The sequence below is a fragment of the Centruroides sculpturatus genome, unplaced genomic scaffold (assembly GCF_000671375.1).
Source record: "Centruroides sculpturatus isolate CEXI.00-Female unplaced genomic scaffold, Cexi_2.0 scaffold648, whole genome shotgun sequence".
Taxonomy (NCBI): Eukaryota; Metazoa; Arthropoda; class Arachnida; order Scorpiones; family Buthidae; genus Centruroides; species Centruroides sculpturatus.
In genome coordinates this window covers 281,023-299,840 of record NW_019392627.1, presented here as the reverse complement: position 1 = coordinate 299,840, position 18,818 = coordinate 281,023, and the positions used below count along the sequence as shown (strand labels likewise).

General features: G+C 33.3%; 2 protein-coding genes across 9 annotated transcripts in view; both read left to right on the top strand.

The window, feature by feature from the left end:
- The window catches only part of LOC111617783 (bystin-like), a 38,621-nt gene extending 37,471 nt beyond the window's left edge, over window positions 1-1,150 (top strand). The window contains exon 9 of the mRNA XM_023359079.1: window positions 908-1,150. Within this exon, the coding sequence (XP_023214847.1) occupies window positions 908-1,121 (214 nt within the window). The 3' untranslated portion in view covers window positions 1,122-1,150. The remainder of the gene's footprint in view (window positions 1-907) is intronic.
- A 9,785-nt stretch (window positions 1,151-10,935) lies between these two features.
- LOC111617781 (synaptic vesicle membrane protein VAT-1 homolog) overlaps window positions 10,936-18,818 on the top strand; it is a 21,518-nt gene continuing 13,635 nt past the window's right edge. The window contains exons 1-5 of one of the 8 annotated variants that reach the window (XM_023359076.1): window positions 10,936-10,954; window positions 14,676-14,723; window positions 14,866-15,134; window positions 15,195-15,405; window positions 18,622-18,789. In XM_023359076.1, the coding sequence (XP_023214844.1) occupies window positions 14,874-15,134; window positions 15,195-15,405; window positions 18,622-18,789 (640 nt within the window). In that variant the 5' untranslated portion in view covers window positions 10,936-10,954; window positions 14,676-14,723; window positions 14,866-14,873. The other 7 variants (XM_023359070.1, XM_023359077.1, XM_023359069.1 and 4 more) reach the window with 7 other exon arrangements.

The window sequence follows — 18,818 nt, the reverse complement described above, 5'->3', positions numbered from 1 at the left end:
AATTTAGAATATTTTAGATTATGATCTGAAGTAGGATTTGAACTTGCAATTCCTGCTTTACCATATAGATATGCTACTCAGGTATTCAGCTGATTTTCACTTTCAAATCAATTAATTTAGAAGAAAAACTGATATACTGTGCCAATATTGTAAGGATACCTTCTAGCATCCTCTAAAAAGATTTTTCAAAATTTTTGAGATATAGGCCAGTATAAAATCTTATTGGAAACCAATTTTATACTCTCATCAAAAAGATACCACTGTTTGTTTTTCATTCCTGTGCACCAGTATCTATGGTACAAACTGAAGCTTTTTATTTTAAATGTTGAAAATTGTTTTACTGAATATGTGTTAGCTAATCTGTGCAAGTAGCTGATGTGTTGTATGCCATTAAGTTATGTGCCCATGTACATAAAGGACATTTTGAGCAGTTATTGTAAATTATTGTGTTTAGTTTTGAACAAACAACGTTATTCAAACAAAATCCACATTGAAAAACTATTGTTTTCTAACTGTTAATTTACTGTAAAATAGGTGCATAATATAAAATTTTAAAGTGGATAAGACTTTGTTTACATTTATTACAATAGGGCTTATTTAGGCATCATTACTTACCTTAATCAGGTTACATAAGTGCAAAAAAAATAAAAAATTACTTTAAAAAGTTGACAACTCTAGTGTTAGTACTTTGGTGGGAAATTTGAAAAAGCTCCTTTTTGGCATTGTTTATATATATTTCTATTTTTAACTGAGTATTTAGCCAATTTCCATAATTTATTAGGACACTGTTTATTTAAGATAAATTACTCACCACAAATAGGAACTTTTTCAAAATGCATAAAAAATAATAAAAAATGCATATTTTAAGTTATTATAATATACTTTGACTTTAAATTATTTTGTTTAGGTTTACTCATGAAAAACGAGAACTTCCTGTATTGTGGCATCAATGTCTTCTTACTTTTGCTCAGAGATATAAAACAGAAATATCCAGTGAACAAAAAGAAGCTTTATTAGAACTGTTGAAAATTCAGTCTCATTATCAAATAACTCCAGAAATACGGCGGGAATATCAACATTCTAAATGTCTTGATGAAATAGCGGATGAGCCAATGTTGTAAACATTGAAAATTAAATGTTAAAAAGTTGATTTGATTTGTGTTCTGACTTTTGTATAATTGTAGAATGAATAATGTTTTTACCAAGTTTCTTTTTGAGTATCTAGAGAGAGTATACATTTAATCCATAGAAAAGTAATTTATGTCATTATCACAAATACAGTAAGACCCCGCTTAACGCGGGAATTCGTTCCTAGACAACAAAACGCTAAGCGAAACAGCTTTAAACGAGGTCATTTTAACAGAGTAAATAGGGATAGGGGAACAAAAATAAACAAATTTTACTTTAATTTTAACTTATTTTTATATTAATTTGTATAATAATATGTATTAAATAACACACAAACAGGTATACAGAAAGGTAAAGTTCATTTTTTGTGACAATTGTCCTGACTTTTCTGAAATTCTTGTTCTTTTGCAATAAAGTCGTGAAGTTTCATTTGTCGCCTTTTTCTTTCCTTAAGCAAATGTTTAGCAGAAGATCGCATCCAAAATGTCTCGTTTTGCTTTTGCACTCCTTTCAAAATCTGGATCACTCGCTACAGTTTGATCAACGATTGTGGTTATTTTACTAGGAAAATCTGTAGAGAAATTTTTTTGGGTTCTTCGTTTTCAGAATCTCTATTTTCCAGTTCCACATGAATTCCATGTTCTGCCAGTTCTCGAAGGTCGTCGTTGGTAACACTCTCACCAGAAACCTGCTGTAACTCCTCAATATCCTGCTCGTCTATATCTCCTAGTCCTGTTATATCGATTAGGTGGAGTTTGGTCAACGTAACGATACAGCGATAGGGTCTTCTCGTGGAGAATTCTTGGATACCTTCGTACATTTATCAGTTAATTTTTGCCGAGCGAAGTCGATATTTCTTATGGCATCCACGATGTTATATTTTTTCCAAAATTGCACCAAACAAACATATTTTTTAAAAGTACATCTTTTTGCCACCTTTTGCTGATTGGTTTGTATTCGAAAATAATCGTATTACATACGAATCAATGAAACGCTGCAATAATTTAAATCAGCGTAAATTTTGAGCTTTTTCTTAGGCTTCGAGCAGACCGCGTTATATCGAATCAGCGTTAAGCGGGGTCTTATGTAGTTTATAACTGACAATTTTTAGTTTGTTAATATTCAATACATGCATTTTAGTTTTCACAACAGGTATCCAAACAAGCCTGAATGAGTTTCTTCTTTGGCTTCATCATTATGCTTTTGATGGAAGAATTACAGCTGTTATTTGCTGTTTCCTGGAGGTAAAAGCTAGTTTAGGTTCAAATTTGTGATTGAGGATGCTAAGATATTTTAAGATTAATTTGATCTTCAAAAACTTCACTCACAAGAGAAACGTTCCAACTCATACACGAAATAAACAATAGAGGGGTGCACGTGACGTCACATGACTCCGCTCACATATACAGAGACTGCGCAAAGAAGCGCACGCCATATTGATTGCTGATTTCACGTTACCTTGTTTGATCACTATTATGTCAACGTGAAAGAAAGGAATTTTACCAGGCTTTGCAGCCGATTTGACAGGTAATGATTTGATAAAATACAGTATAAAGAGAAAAAGCTAAAGGAGAAAGTGTAACCTTTCATGTGTTTCCTAGACAAAAAGACTTAATTTCTAAAATAATTAGGTCTGAATGGTTTAATCGTTGCAAAAGAAGCGATAAATTTAATCCAGATACAAGTAGAATATGTTCTATTCATTTTGTTCAAAGTGATTATGAAAGAGATTTACAAAATGAATTACAGTAGAGCGTCGATTATCCGAATCAATTGGGGACGGGTTGTTCGGAAGATCGATGTTTCGGATAACCGATAATGTACGAAAAAAATATTAATTTATCCCATCTTGACATTTTTCTCCGTTGCGTGTCGCTTCGCGTTGAATTTTCGTCGATGTTAAGCCTAACGATGACTATTGTATCGTTAAAAATTATTTTTTTATTTTGTACAAACAAAATAAATATATTGAAAAATATAAAAACAATAAAAAATTATACTTCAGAAGTTAATTTAGTATCAAAAACGTAAAATATTTGAGTAGCCGAAGACATAGCCAAAGATTACAGCGCCACAGCACTGGCGAAAATTTAAATTTGTCGACTGGAATTCCTTCGGATAACCGACCTTCGGATAAACAACGCTCTACTGTTTTAATATTCGGCTGCGAATGGTACAGTTCCTTAGAGTTAATATTAAGGAAAAAATGATATCTTAAATATTTTAAGATATTATATGGCNATTAAATCTTCCGGATAGAATGAACCCAACAGTTACGGAACGAGAAAGAAGAAGTTAATGATCTTTTAACAAATAATGATAACAATAGTAACAATCTTCAAGATGAATGTCATTACGAAATTAAATATAAGAAGCTGTTAGAAGAATATAATGTTTTAAAATCAGAATATGGAAAATTGAAAGATCATATGAAAAGAATAAAAGTATTAAACGATTTATTACGATATTACAAAAGAAGAAATATCTATCGTCCAAATGTACAAAAATCAAACCAAATGGTTGCAGATTTGTTGACACAGGTCTTTACAAACAATCAAATTTCATTACTATCAAAAAAGAAAAAACGAGCTAACTGGAACACAGAAGATATGTCTAGAGCAGTGTTTCTCAACCTCTAACGAATCATCGCCCCCTTCAACGTAGTATCTCCCCTTTAATAAAACCGTTACCTATTATCGCCATGGGCGTAGCCAGAGTTTTGTTATGGGGGGCCTAGTGGAGGCCAACCTGACACAAAATTGAATTATTTCAAATTATTGTTCATTATTGGGCACCGAGCAAGCCGTTCACCTTTTTTTAGTATTCAAAACTTTTATTTTAGCTTTAGGTTTTTACAAATCGACTCAACACTTTTTCGGCTGTGATTTCCTGGGGAGGGCACCAGGATCCCTGGGAGGGGCCGTGCCCACCCAGGCTCCCCCCTCGCTACGCCCATGATTATCGCCCCCTTCACTTCAAAATTCCGATGCCGAGGACCAAGACTAACGCCAAATTCGTACTGCATTGACTAGACTAGTGATTAGTATAATGTTATTTGTTTAATTACTGTACGATATAACGAATAAAATATCTAATTATTCTTAATATAATTTTTTACTATATCGGCCAGAAAATTGTTTTTCGCCCCCCCAAAATATAAATTGTTACTAGTCGCCCCCTCAACATGGAAAAACGCCCACATGGGGGCGATATCGCCCACGTTGAGAAACACTGGTCTAGAGCCTTAACATTAAGGTATTACAGCAAAAAATGCTACTTATGTTTAAAAAATAAACTGCATTATCCTTTGCCATGTGTATCGTCTTTGAAAAAATGGGCATCTCAAGTAAATTTACGAGAAGGAATATTGAAAGATGTCTTATTAATGTTGAAATTGGCTGGAGAAAATTTTACACCTTTTGAAAAAACAGTGGTGCTTTCATTTGGTGCTTTCATCAAATGAAGCACCAAACAGCTTTCATTTGATGAAGGCACCACTGTTTTTCAGTTGATGAAGTGAAAAGTAAGGCAGTTGAAGAGTATGACGTCTCTGCAGATGAAGTTCTAGGACCTTACAATCAAATGCAAGTCGTCATGATAGGTCTTTTTTCAAATTGGAAGCAACCTGATCGGGTTTGATCAAAAAATGACAAGAGAAATACTTTTAAAATTAATAGCAGAACTTTATTTACCATCGTATAATGTAGTGTAGCTTGTAGTAGCTTTGCGACTGTAGTTGCAGTAACAAGTTTATGGAAAGAATTGAATGTGAATGTCAATGAACGTTTTTCCTTCATCCAAATACAAAAAATCATGTATATATTTTTGCAGATGCTCCTCATTTACTGAAATTATTGCGAAACTGGCTCATTGATGTAGGTTTTTAAGTTTGAAGACGGTTCTGTAATAAATAAAACTCCATTGCAAGCCCTAATTTCTATCACCGATACTGAAGTGAATTCGTGTTGGAAAATTAATGAAAAACATTTAAACTGTCAAAAAAGCCAGCGCCAAAATGTTAAATTGGCAGCTCAGATTTTACCAAATACCGTGGCTACAGCTCTTTTACACTACCTTCCCGGTACAGACAAGAAAATGGCAGAGAGATTGGTAATTTTATTAGAGATATAAATATGTGGTTCGACATTTTTAATAGCTATGCACCAAAAGGTCAAAACCTTTTCCAAGCAAAAATAGATATGGTGTAGACTTGGAATTACAAGAAGAACATTTAAATAAAATGATAAAAATAATCTCAACAATGAGAGCAAGTGGAAAAAATGCCCTCCAAATTTTCCAGAAAGAAATGATAATCTCACTGAAATCGCTAATTGATCTTTTTCAAGATATGAAATCGACTTTTGATATAAAATACATCTGCACTCACAAGTTAAATCAAGACCCTCATTGCATTTTTGGATTCCTTAGCGCAATTAATGGAAAATGGTAAAGAATTTAATCAAAATCAATCGAACATATGAGAACGATCAATTCTGTAAGCCACACAGAAGGGGCTTCGTTAACGCTCTGCCTCAATAAAGGTTTTCCGGATAAAATAAACCAGTAGACCTAGGGGAGAGTAGGCTAATGGGGCCCATCTGTTTTTTGGCTAAACGGTTCAGAATTTTTAATCCGAACAAATGCTTGCATCTAGCAGCTGCAGAGCCAACTTCGAATTCTGAATATGGTGGCTGTTCTGTGCACATGCTTGATTGTGTGAGGAAAAAACAGTTTCGTGCATTTTTCTTCTAATTGGAACACTATCATTTGTTCGACTGTATGTACCCTTGTATATATCTTATTGTTTCAATAATATATATTAATGCTAACTATTCCCTCAACTATTAAAATACAGTAATACCCCGAATTACGCGATAGGTGGGACCGAGCTGTAACCGCGTAAGTCAGGGTGTAATTTCGCATATAAATACATACAAATAATTTTTAATTGGGGCCGGAGACTAAGAAAACAATAATTTAGAAAAAAATGTTTAATAAAATCTTAGATAATGCATATGTATAACAAATTAGGCCTATATTATTTTAAAATTTTTCACATTTACTTTATTATTACGCCATAATTTTAACATTGTTTCCATCTCAGCGATAATACTGTGACGTTTACGAATGATGCTTGAATTTAAAGATTGAGCATTTTTCACAGCTTCGAGAATTTTTTCTTTGCTTTTTATAATTGTTCTGACCGACAATTCCGGTAGATCAAACTTCTTTGCCAATTCACAAATTTTCATTTTTGTATCGAAGTCTTTAATAATGGGTACGTTCGTAAAGTCAAACGAGTTAAACGCGTTAGTAACGAATCGTTCGAAAAGTCTAACGAAATAGGAATAACGATGACTTCATTCTCGCTTAACTCGTTCGACTTTACGAACATACCCAATGTTAACTTTACATTCCAAAGATAAAGTTTTTCTTTTCTTGTTTGATGCAGAAGAATTAGTTCTACTTCGTTTGGATGACATAGTAGAGTCTCTCGAGTCTCCGTAGATATAACAAACACAGAAATAAATAACACAAAATAAATTGTAGCTATGTGTGGATTCCGCGCGACACGTCCGAACACGTAAGCTGAACAATAGTGTGGGGGGAGTGAGTAATCAAGGGTTACGTGGCGCTCAAACAAAAGACGAATCGACGAGATTTGAAAATCGCGTAACTCCGGGTTTGCGTAAGTCGGGGTAGCGTAAGTCGAGGTATGACTGTACATATGAAGAAAAGATTTCACTTTATCCCTTTGTGTCTTGTCAAGATTAGAAACATAAAATGGTGAGAAGGGGTAATGGGCTCAACGAGAATCAAATGATAATAAAGACGATGACATAGATGCAAGTAATGCTAACAATACCTGCATCATCTGTGGAGAATTTGGTAGAAACAAAGAATTGTGGTACAGACTCTCCAGGTGATCACATTTGTGATTATTATATTGAGTGATTAAAGTTCTTAAACTTAAAGTGCTTGAAGTTATGAGTAAACACAAACTATTTTGAAAACAATACATATATAAAAAATTAATAATTCATATGCAAAAACATAAGTTTTCTAGTTTTGAACAAACATTTCTAACGTTTCAGTCTTTTTTTCAATGTTTTTATATGATGGTTCCCATTACCCCACATGATTGGGTAATGGGGCTCAACGTAATGTTTTTTTTTTGTTTTTTTATAATTAAAACAATATGGAGAGGAATATTCAAGTTTTGATACATACACTTTATTTCTTAGAGTGCACTGTTTGCACCATTAATTAAAATAACTTCTCACAATATTATTGTTAAGTTTTCTTAAAAATATGCAAAATAACTTAGGTGGGCCCCATTCCCCTACTCTCCTCTACACACTTTTCGAGGATAACACTCACATATTCAATAATTATGACGATAGTCTGTTCGATCGTTTTTGCAAGGAGTCTTGCAACTTGTCCGTTGCTGTTTTCTACTTTAAACACTCCTGTGAAATTAATCCACAAATAGTTGCAAAGCGTTTCCGTATTCATAATATGCATATGTTCATTTGTGAAATCTCTCCACTAAACTCTGCTATGAGTGTGCACACCAGAGGCGTAACTACCGTGGAGCAGTTAAAGCACACTGCTCCAGCCGCACGATTCATGAGGGCGCCAAGTTATAAAGAGCAAAATAAAAAATTGTAAAAACATTTGTAAAAAAATTTTTGGATGTAATAATTAATCAATTAACTATTAGATTTGAATCCGTTCGACAATTATGTACACTTTTCAAGTGCTTTTCGCCTGCATATCTTGTCGCGTCATCTGATAAAAATATTCTGAAACAATCAGAATTGTTACAATCGGCATATTCGCCTAGTTTTGGACCTCAACTGCTTCGATTTAAAATGTGTTTTTACAGTCAGGTAAAAGAAATTACTTCTATAAGCGAAGTTGCTGAACTACTTTTATTTTACACCGCAGCCTCAAATACGTTCTCCGACATTAATGCAGCATGCTTCATTTTTTTAACTTTACGGGCGACGACAAAGAAGTTTTTCAAAACTAAAATTAATCAAAGCTTATTTAAGAAGCAGCGTGTCACAACGCCGTCTTAACTCTGGTTACTATATCCAGGGGCGGATCTACATAGAACTAATAAAGCTGAAGCCTGGGCCCCAAGTGTCAAGGTCCCACAAAAATTGATTATCATAAATTTTTAATACTTTTTCATTAACAATGAGCATTTATTGTATAGTAAAAAAATAGTTAATATTAATAATAATATAATAATGATAATTTATAGTATTATTTGTATTAACAAAAAATGGGTTTCGGACTTCAATAAGCACTATGTTGTTGTTGTTTTTATTTGTTAAGTTATGGCAACGCAGCACTTAGGCGATCTGCTTACGGGGATGCCTTCGGGAAGGTCTTTTTAAGGGAAACTGCCCCCTATTTAGGCGTTACAGATGTGGAGAAAACCCGGAAAACTTCATGTGGCCAGCTCGTCTGAGCTCCCAGTGTTCAGGGTACGAAGACCGCTTGGCCACTGGTGGGCTGTGCCTTGAAAAATCTAGATCCGCCCCTACTATATCAATTGAAAAAACAATAGCTTGTCAACTTGATCTGAAGAAAGTGATTGACTGATTTGCAAACGAAAAAGCGAGAAAACAATTTTGAAGTTTTTTAATGTATTATGTATTTCTTATAAAACTAAACTTGCTTACATTTTGTCAATACAGTTTATATAATATGTAGTAAATATTATTAGGTACTCAGTACTTAAAAGAATTATGTTTTGTTTTATTATATTTATACTAGCAGATCAACCCAATGTTGCTCGGGCAAAAAGTAACAATAGCAAAGATTAAGATTATTAGATTATAGATTACACTCGTTTCACTGGGTGCAAGAATTAGATCCCCTTTTCCGAGATTAATTAGAGAATTTTTTGACCTATCTAAAACTGCTCGATTTCTCGCAAAAATGCAAAATATCGCATCTAAAATAGTACAGTAGAAGCTAAATTCTTCAGGGTAATCCTTAACCGTCTTCCTCTCCACCCGCGGGGGAAATTTTGAAAAATCCCTTCTTGGTGTGCATTGACATGGCATATCCTAACCCNTTCTGAGGTCTGTCTTATCAGGTAAATTACTGTACACAGTGTATTCATTAATTTTCATTTTCATGTAGTAAAGGCTCTATGCCTTCATAAAGGACGTACTTTTCCTTTGTTTAAGGGTATTTGGGCAGTTTATTCTCTGTTGTATTCTCAAGTAAACAATACATACAAGTACAGTACAGTATTTTCTGAGGAAATACGTATACTTATCCTTTTTTAACGCCATTCCCGATAACTCGGCATTTTCACAAACTCGGCCACCCTTCGGTCCACATTAGGCCGAGTTTTCGAGGCTCTACTATACCGCATTTAAAATAGTATAGTATAAGGTAAGTGCTTCAGGGTAATCCTTAACCATCTTCCTCTTCACCTGTGGGGGAATTTCAAAAAATCCCTTCTTAGTGTGCATTGGCATGTCACACCCTAACTGTGTACCAAATTTCAGCTTTCGACTCCTAACCGTTTGGGCTCTGCACTTATTATTAACAACCCATCTCTATTATATTATAAAATTTATTAAATTGAATATCTTATTGTTGAAATGCCTTGAATATCAAATAAATTGTTATTAAGTTTTAAATCGAAATAGTTAGATATGTTTTTAAATTAAATGTTCAAAATAAATTTTGCGAGACCTCTTCCGAAGAACAAGGGGCGCACCGATTCGACTTGCTTCAGGGCGCTGAATATGTAGCTACGCCACTGGTGCACACCAAAGTTATTTATTGGGCTGCAATTTGAAAAAATTGTAGATCTAAAAATTCCCACTTCGTCCATATGTGTGTCCTTTCTTAATCTGGAGAATGGTGATAGATAGATGGATGGAAGTCAAGACCAGATATGGAAAGCCTAGGGACAGAAGTCTGTAGAAGTTATTTGATTACATGCATTGATTCCTATAGCCTTTTGGAGACCATTTAAATTCATTTCCCTCATCATTTATATAGAGACATTTAAAGAGCAAAAGGAACCATTTTTGACAAGCAGCTCTATCTGGACTCCTTTAAGGAACTATGACGACATATTTGCACAAAACGACGGCTACATGCATTAATATATTTCTATGCGCGTAGAAAACTTTATATTAATGGTAAACTGAAAAATTGTACTGTACAGTACATTCTATTTAGCGTTTCACCTCTTACCGTATGTTGAAATAAATTATGAGTTTGAGTGTTGCGTTGTTGCTCGAATAATATACTGTAAAATGAAAAAAGTTATCAAATTTGTTCCATAATTAAACTGGAAGTAAACTATTAAAAGTGAATCATCATTGGACAAAGTTCTAAGTCTGTTTGCGGACCATCGGTCCCAACATCAACCAGCGATTTGGTTTTTTTTTTTTTTTTTTTAACTCTTTCCACTCTGTGGGCCTCTTTTTAGCAAGCCCATTATGGGTTCAGCCGGGCCCACAGTGGGGAAGCCGGGTGGTGAGGGACGTGAGCTCGACATATCCAAACGGACCACCCCCGAAAAATTCCTGGGGAATTTTCGACCCATCAGGATTCGATCCCGGGTCCCCAAGGCGATAGGCTGCCACCTTGACCGCTCGGCCATATCCGGACATCGAACGATTTGGTTATTTGGGAGACTATCCAATTTGTGAATAGTCTCCTAAATAATCAAGATTCTTTATTTTTCGCTTTTTAGGTAAGTGTAGTTTGTTATTATGTCCCAGGCTCTGAAGAGGAAGACCTTTTCTCCAACCGTTCCGGAAAGATCATCAACTAACAAGTAAGTTAAGGTTGAGAGTCCTACTGGTGGTGGTGATTTTGTACTGTTTGATTTTGAACTCTGTAAGATGATCCAATAATTCGTCAATGTTGCCTTTTAGCAAAGCATGCAATAGCAATAAAAGTTGAACCCCTCACCATGTCAAAATTTGATTCCTGCAGTATAGGCTATAACAGAGGGAAAGTTAGCGGCCAGATCAGTGCTGTGCGATGTCTATAATTTTAACATCGATGTCAAACATCGATGTTTGCCTAAGCATCGATGCTAAATTTCGATGTCGGATTTCACATCGATGTTTGATCGATGCCCATTGGAACATCGATGTTCAATCAAGATAAACTCAAACAATTTAAAAAAAAAAACAAAACCGGGTTTGTTCGAACAGAAGTTCCTGACGCATGCGCAATGTCATTTTACAATGCGAAGAATAACGTGCATGCCGGTTCTAAATCAGTTACAGTTAGGGACTAGGGACTTGCGTAGGAGTAACGTAAGTAACCTAAATTAAGAAAGAACAGGTACAGATAACTTAGCTCTATTTGATACGTGTACGATCGTACATGCAAAAAAAAGTCGACAGGGTTTTTTTTTACTATTTCCGCCCTGTGGGCACTAAGAGGGCCTTTTATAGCAGGCCCATTATGGGTTCGGCCAGGCCCACAATGGGGCGACCGGGTTGTGAGGGACTGGGCCTGACATATCCGAACAGACCACCCCCCGAAAAATTCCTGGGGATTCCTTGACCCGTCCGGATTCGATCCCGGGTCCCCCAGAGCGGTAGGCTGCCACCTTGACCGGTCGGCCATCCGGCCTCAAAGTCGACAGGTTGCGCGCCACAAGTCGGCGTAAACAGACTAACATGGCAGAGTTGCGGATGAGTTTCAATGAGTGTGAGTTCATTCACTGTTAAAATAGTGTAAATTTGTAAACATATTTGCGAGAACTTTGTTTCATCGCAATTTCACAATTTCTACGAAATTCCCGGACTGTCCGGGTGAAAACCGAACAGGTGGTAACACTAGGAACAAAGAATGAACTGCATGCATCGATGAATCAAAATTCACATATTGCTAACATCGATTCAGGATCGATGTTTCAAAAACATCGGAAGTTCGATGCATCGACGAACAAAAACATCGATGTATCGATGCCACATCGATGCATCGCACAGCACTAGGCCAGATGGCCGAGCTGTCAAGGTGGCAGTCTACCGCTCTGGGGAACCCGGGATCGAATCCGGACGGGTCGAAAAATCCCAGGAATTTTTCGGGGGTGGTCCGTTCGGATATGTTGGGCCCGTTCCTCACCACTCGGCAGCCCCACTGTGGGCCTGGCCGAATCAATAATGGGCTTGCTAAAATGACGCCCTCTTAGTGCCGACAAGCCAGAAGGATTTTATAGAAAAAGTACAGGGGGATCGCGGATATACTTTACGTAATTTTTGGGATGGGTAGTGCACCTTTGTGAAACCTTACGTAATGGTATAGATAGTAGTTGCAAAGTATAAGAATGAGTTAAATAATTTATTGACGACCTATATATTGATTCCTAAAGATCCTTATACAGTAATTACTAACGAAAACAAATAAATCCACATTGAAAGTTTGTATCAAATCCCTTTTATTTCATGCATATATTAGAGGCGTGATTGCTAGTTGTAAATATGAGATCAGCACGCATATTCACAAAATCTCGGATATACCACTGACGTGTGTGTAAGTTTACTCAAACAAGCTATTATGAATCATGTTGCATGTATCGGTACCTCGTATTTAGAAAAACAAGTTTATAAATTATTCGATGTAAATATCTTTTGAATATTCGGTCGTTCGTCTTCGAATTAGGTTCGTCAAAAATTTTGGTTTTAAAATAATTACACTTGGATAATTTGTCATAAGACCTATGACAAGTGATAACCATGGAGGTAATAATAGGCGTGGTCGCTGACGGTTAAGCTGGACCGTGTTCAGTAACGCAGAATTCTTGCTAAGTCTAATTATGCTGCGATGTTGAACGCATTTCTAACTACTGCTTGATTCCTCGCACAGCTAGAATTCTAGCTAGTTCAGTCAGCTTCTTTTATCTATGCTAACTTCTACTAGTGACATCATTGTTTCTGTCTCGTACGATTTGCAAGATGGCTGATCGTATTGGACTAAACGTATTTTATTATAACAATCACAGTTATTCTCGCATTCTAAATCATTAACTCATACTAAAATGACTTCGAAACGTAAAATTATCGTACGTCGGTATAAGGGCTGTTACACACTATGACCGACTGGACCGATTGGTCCGACCCGACCGATCCTATAATCGGACCGACTAGCTTCCGTTAAGTCCATTTCGTTGATTACAATTAATAATTGCTTTATTAATTTTATCACGATCTGACGCAGCTTCTATTTGAATAATTTATTGGTTACTTCATTCTTTTCGACCAATTCGTTTGCGACAATTGTTGCGATCATAATTTTAACTTCGTCCACCATTCTGCCCAGTTGTCTAAGAATAATCGTTCAATGATGCTCCGCCCACTAAGCTACTCGGAATTCTAATTTAGGTGTTATGTATTATGAACACGGCTCTGGTTTTAACCTTGACAGCAGGAGCAAACTAGTTTTTCCTCTGTCGAGGTTGACGCCAGCTCAACCGTCGGTGACCACGCTCATTTCATCCAAAAATCATAAGGAATTTTGAGTGTTTAGAAATATTTATAATGCGAAAATTATACAATTATACAAGTTAACTGATCTTAAATTAAACCAGTTTAGATGTTAACAATATCCAAAATTTATAAAATTGTCTGTTAATTTGGATAATTTGATGTTTTCTGTAGAAAAGTTTAATATATTTTCTTATTAGAGATTTAATATACAACAACAACAAAAAAAAAATAAACAATATAACTGTGATAATTTAACATAAAATATACACCTTGTTATAGGGTTACCATAACAGTTAAAGGCCAGTTTTACATCTATCAACAAGAGATTTGTTGAATGATTAAATCTTATATTGTATATTAGATACCAATGAATAATAAAGCAGATTAAATGAATGTAGTAAATTATCTTGGGGATTCCAATATATGCTCATTTAATGAATTTAATTTATTTAATGAAATTAACTTTTTATGTGATAGTTTATATAACTGCAAGTTGTGTCTGCAGGTCTATTAATATTTTTGAGTTGACTTACTGTGCTGTTATATATCTTCTGAAAACAGGCTTGCTGGTTTTGCATATCACATGTCATATGATGGATGTATAAGGAAAAGGTAATCTCATATTAAAGAGTGGTGTATAGGTTGTGTCGACAAATAAAGTGCATTTTGACTTTACTAGAAATCAAAGATGTGAACCGAGATGGTTGGCTGCTAGCTTTACATTTAGATTTTTAGGTTACCTTCTGTTATTCCTACCTCTGTTATAGTAACATTACTTGAACTGTAAATTTGAGTAGGTACGAGCAAGTTTAGAAATTCAATTTGAAAACTGGAGTATATCTTGTATGGTAGTAATCCCATCTGGCTTTATAATGTATTAATTTTAATGCAATACTGTGGTCAATATGGTTGGCACACTGGGAAAAATCTAGAGAAAAGATTATCAGTTGTTGTTACTTTAATTATTAGAGATTTTTAATGATTCTTTACTTTCTAACATTACTATTAATTTCTAAAATGTAAGTATATTTATTGTTGTTATCTGTGTTTTAGATGACTAATTCCTAATTGGTTTGTTATAAGAGGAGTATATAATCATAAGTAAGTGAAAAGTTATATAATTTTAAAAATTTGTCCTATTGATTTTAATTAATTCTCTATTCTTGGGCAAAGACCATCATTGTATTTTCAAATTAGTGCACATAATAATGTATTACATAATTCATTCTTTTTTTTTTTCAAGAAGGCAAAATGTCCATGTTGCAAACTAGTGAATCAGTTAAATTAATTAATTATGGTGGATATGAAAACATTGTGACTGAAATGGTCCCTACAGTTTCTTTGCAAAAAGAGCAACTAAAAATTAAAGTAAAAGCTTGTGGAGTTAATTTTTGTGATACTTTGATTTGGCAAGGAATATATAAACTTAATAATCAGGCATTACCATTGGCCATGGGAATAGAATGTGCAGGAATAGTAGAAGAAGTTGGTGAAGATATTCAAGATTTTCAGGTGAGATAATTAAAAAAAAATATGTTAAATATTTTATTAAAATATAATTTGATTTTTTAGAAAGGAGATAGAGTTATGTGTTGGAGTTTTTTTGGTGGTATGTGGACCGAATCCATTTGTCTTCCTGCTACAAATTGCATTAAAATCCCTGCAGATATGACTTATAAAGAAGCCGCTTCTTTTCCTATTAATTATTTAACTGCTTATTTAGCTGTTATGGAGTTTGGTCATTTAAAACCGGGGCAAGTTATTCTTTTACAGATGGCAGCAGGTAAGCTGTTATAAATTTACATAAAGTTTTTATTGAAATGGAAAACATAACAAATATTTTTATTTTCTTTTAGGGAGCCTCTTACACTGTTAATAATCTTTTTTAATTATTTAAAAAATATAAATAAAATTAATTAAAGTGAAACATTCCTTTGAATGCATTGTTATGAAACATATGAAATGACTTTCCAAAAAGATACTTTCCTTTATAAATATTTCAGTAATTTACAACTCAAAATATTCTTTAAATAAATCTTTTTTATTTATTGATGTTCTAGAAACATTTTCTTATCTATTTGTTTTCAGAAGAAAATTCTTTTTACTGGATGTTTAATAATAAACATTGTCTTCAATGACCTCATGTTTATTTATATTTGGAGAGACTTAAAATATATAGATATAGTTTTATAAAATTAATTTCACCTAACCGAAGATATTAAATGTTTTATTTTGAATTTGTGTAAATACTTTTGCTTGTTACATTCAAACTTCAGAATGTTATGAAACTGGGAATTAAATGTTAAACAATTACAGAATATCTGATTTTCATTTTTCAATTGCTCAATAAAAACATCAATATCAATCAATATATGAATACCATATAAAGCAAATCATGTTGATTGAACAAAAATTCCAATTTCAAACTTTTTCAGATATCTTTGCATAAGCAAGTTAGTCATAAAATTAATTCTCTTCAGCGGTAGGTGTTATATAGACCTAACAATTACTATGGTTATTGAAATATTGAATGTAAATGGGGTTTACTTGCAAAACCTCTGCGGACGAAGTCGCGGGTAACAGCTAGTATATACATATGATCAATAATGTAATATCATGTTAAGCTTTAGTATTTTGTAAGATATATTATATATAATAAATTTTACAAAATACTAAAACTTTAAAACATGGTATTACATTATTGATCATTTGTAAATTCTGCTACTTTACTTATTTTCAAATTACAGGGTGTTCCACATGAAACTAGTTCAGCTTGTCAATTGAGTAAATTACTATAATCATGTTGGAAAAAAGGGAAAGGGAAAAAATTCTTATTCACAAAGCATTATGTAAACTTGCATAAGTTTTATCATTTATTCATTTGGTAAATGGGACTTATATTATGGCCGTGCTGGGCTGAGTATATATGCCCTGTATTTAAATTTCAATACATTATGTGTAAATCAATACTTTATGTTATTATTTAAATTTTGCTATTGTGATTGCATAAATTGGAAATATAAATGTTTTTTATATTTCCATATATTTGAAATATTTTAGATAGAATGATGAATAAAGAATTATACATTGAAAACTAAACAGAAATTTATATACTTATATAGTATATTTTAAGAATTCACTAATGTCAGAGTGATTTGAATACATTTATCAGGCACTTATGTTGAAATTTTCAGTAAGTTCAAAGTAAAAGAAAAAAGGTATTAATGATTATTAATATTAGCAGAGAGCAATATTTTCTTTATTAGAATAAGTAACCTATATGAAAAAATCCAGTAACAAGTTGCTTAACTTTCCCAGCAACATTTAAAATTGCATATGTGATGCCATCTGTTGATATTTTATTAAAGAAATATTTTATATTCTTAATTATTGTAAAATGGCAAAAAGCTTAATTTTGAGGGTAGGGATGGGTTTCATAAAAAATTGTAAATGCTAATAATGAGTACAATTGTCAAGTCTGACCCTACTCGAGATATGACACATGACCCCCTCTATTTCCCCACCTCATCAAAATTTAAAATCATCAATCTCCTTAATACATAAACCTTCCTGCAAAATTTCAGAAATTTTTGACAAAAAGCACAGGAGTTATTAAGTTTCAAAGAGGGTGAACAAAATTTTGCCCCCCAACACACACATCCATATAGACAGAAAAAAACCCAGAATTTTTTTGTATTTCTCAACATTTGAAAGTCCTGAGTCCAAAAAAACTTTGGAGGGTCATTTTTTGACCAAATCCCATACTTTCCCTCTGTTATATATAGCAGAGCCAGGAAAGTAAAAGAAAATTCAAACTAGAAAATAATTCAAAAATATCATGCAAACAACTTTTTCACTTTCCAACACACTTATTTAATGATTGTACAAATGTTTTCAAACTGCTTTGTTCAAACATTAAATAAGTGCTAGAAAGTGAAAAGTTGTTTGCATGATATTTTTAAGTAACCTATATTTTAAATTACCATTTTAAATTTTTATTTAAATTACTTGCAGTTTTGCATTTTGACTAGAAAATATAATTTATCAAAGAAACAGCATATAAAAATAGCACAGTCTTGTTTCTTTATATGATTTACCTTTCTAAGTCTACTACTATCCTTGTAGGCCAATTGCTATCATCACATGCTTAACTGATCTTAACTGATTTATTAAATAAAAACAAAAATAATTTGTGTTTTTCATATATCCATATTTTTACCAGCTAATTAAAACTTATTAACATGCAAAGTTGTATATTGCAGAAATTACATGAGGATTGATTATAAAAATAGACCTTATTTATCAAAATTAGTTTGGAAAGAGGTAGAATGATGTGAATAAAGCAAATAATTATACCTTTCAGTACTTTTCCAGTAGAAATATTCTTGTTGACAGATATTTTTGGCTTTCTTTATAAGCCTTCCACAGGTCTGGCAGTAATTCTCTAGTAGAATGTTCTAAAATGGAATGGAATGCTGGTAGATGCCAAATGTATTAAAGTTCTAAATTTAAAAAAATGGAATAACCATGCTATGTAGTACCGTGTATTTCACACAATGCCAGGATTTGAGAGAATTCTCTGAATGTGATGTATAAAATATCTTTCCTACTTATTTATGGGTTATGGACATCTTGTTGAATTTTCTTTTGCAGTTTCTCAACAACATGTATTTTGTATTACATGATTACTCTAATACTCTCAATACATGTATTTTATATAAAATTTGGTATAGATACCACATTAATTTCTTAAAAGAATTAGTAACATTTAAGGATATCTGCATTATGGTGATTTAATTCTAACACTTCAGAAGCCTTAGTTGAGAATATTTTCACCTTTCTTACAATAAATTTTAACTGTTTTTTTTTTTGTTTACATTGAATTTCCTACAATATGACTCACCAAAAAAAATTCTAATCTATAGTTCTGCATCGTGGTTTATTATGTTTATGCAAAATACAAATTGTTAGACAATATTTTTGTTTTCTCACTTTTTAGGTGGTGTTGGTTGTGCAGTATCACAGTTGGCAAAGACAATAGAAAATGTGACAATAATTGGTATGGCATCATCAGGAAAACATGAAGCAGTTTTAAAAAATGGAGTGTCTCATTGCTTTGATTATGACTGTAATATTGTTACTGAAGTCCAAAAATTATATCCCAAAGGTAGGAAGTTTATTTTATATATAATATTA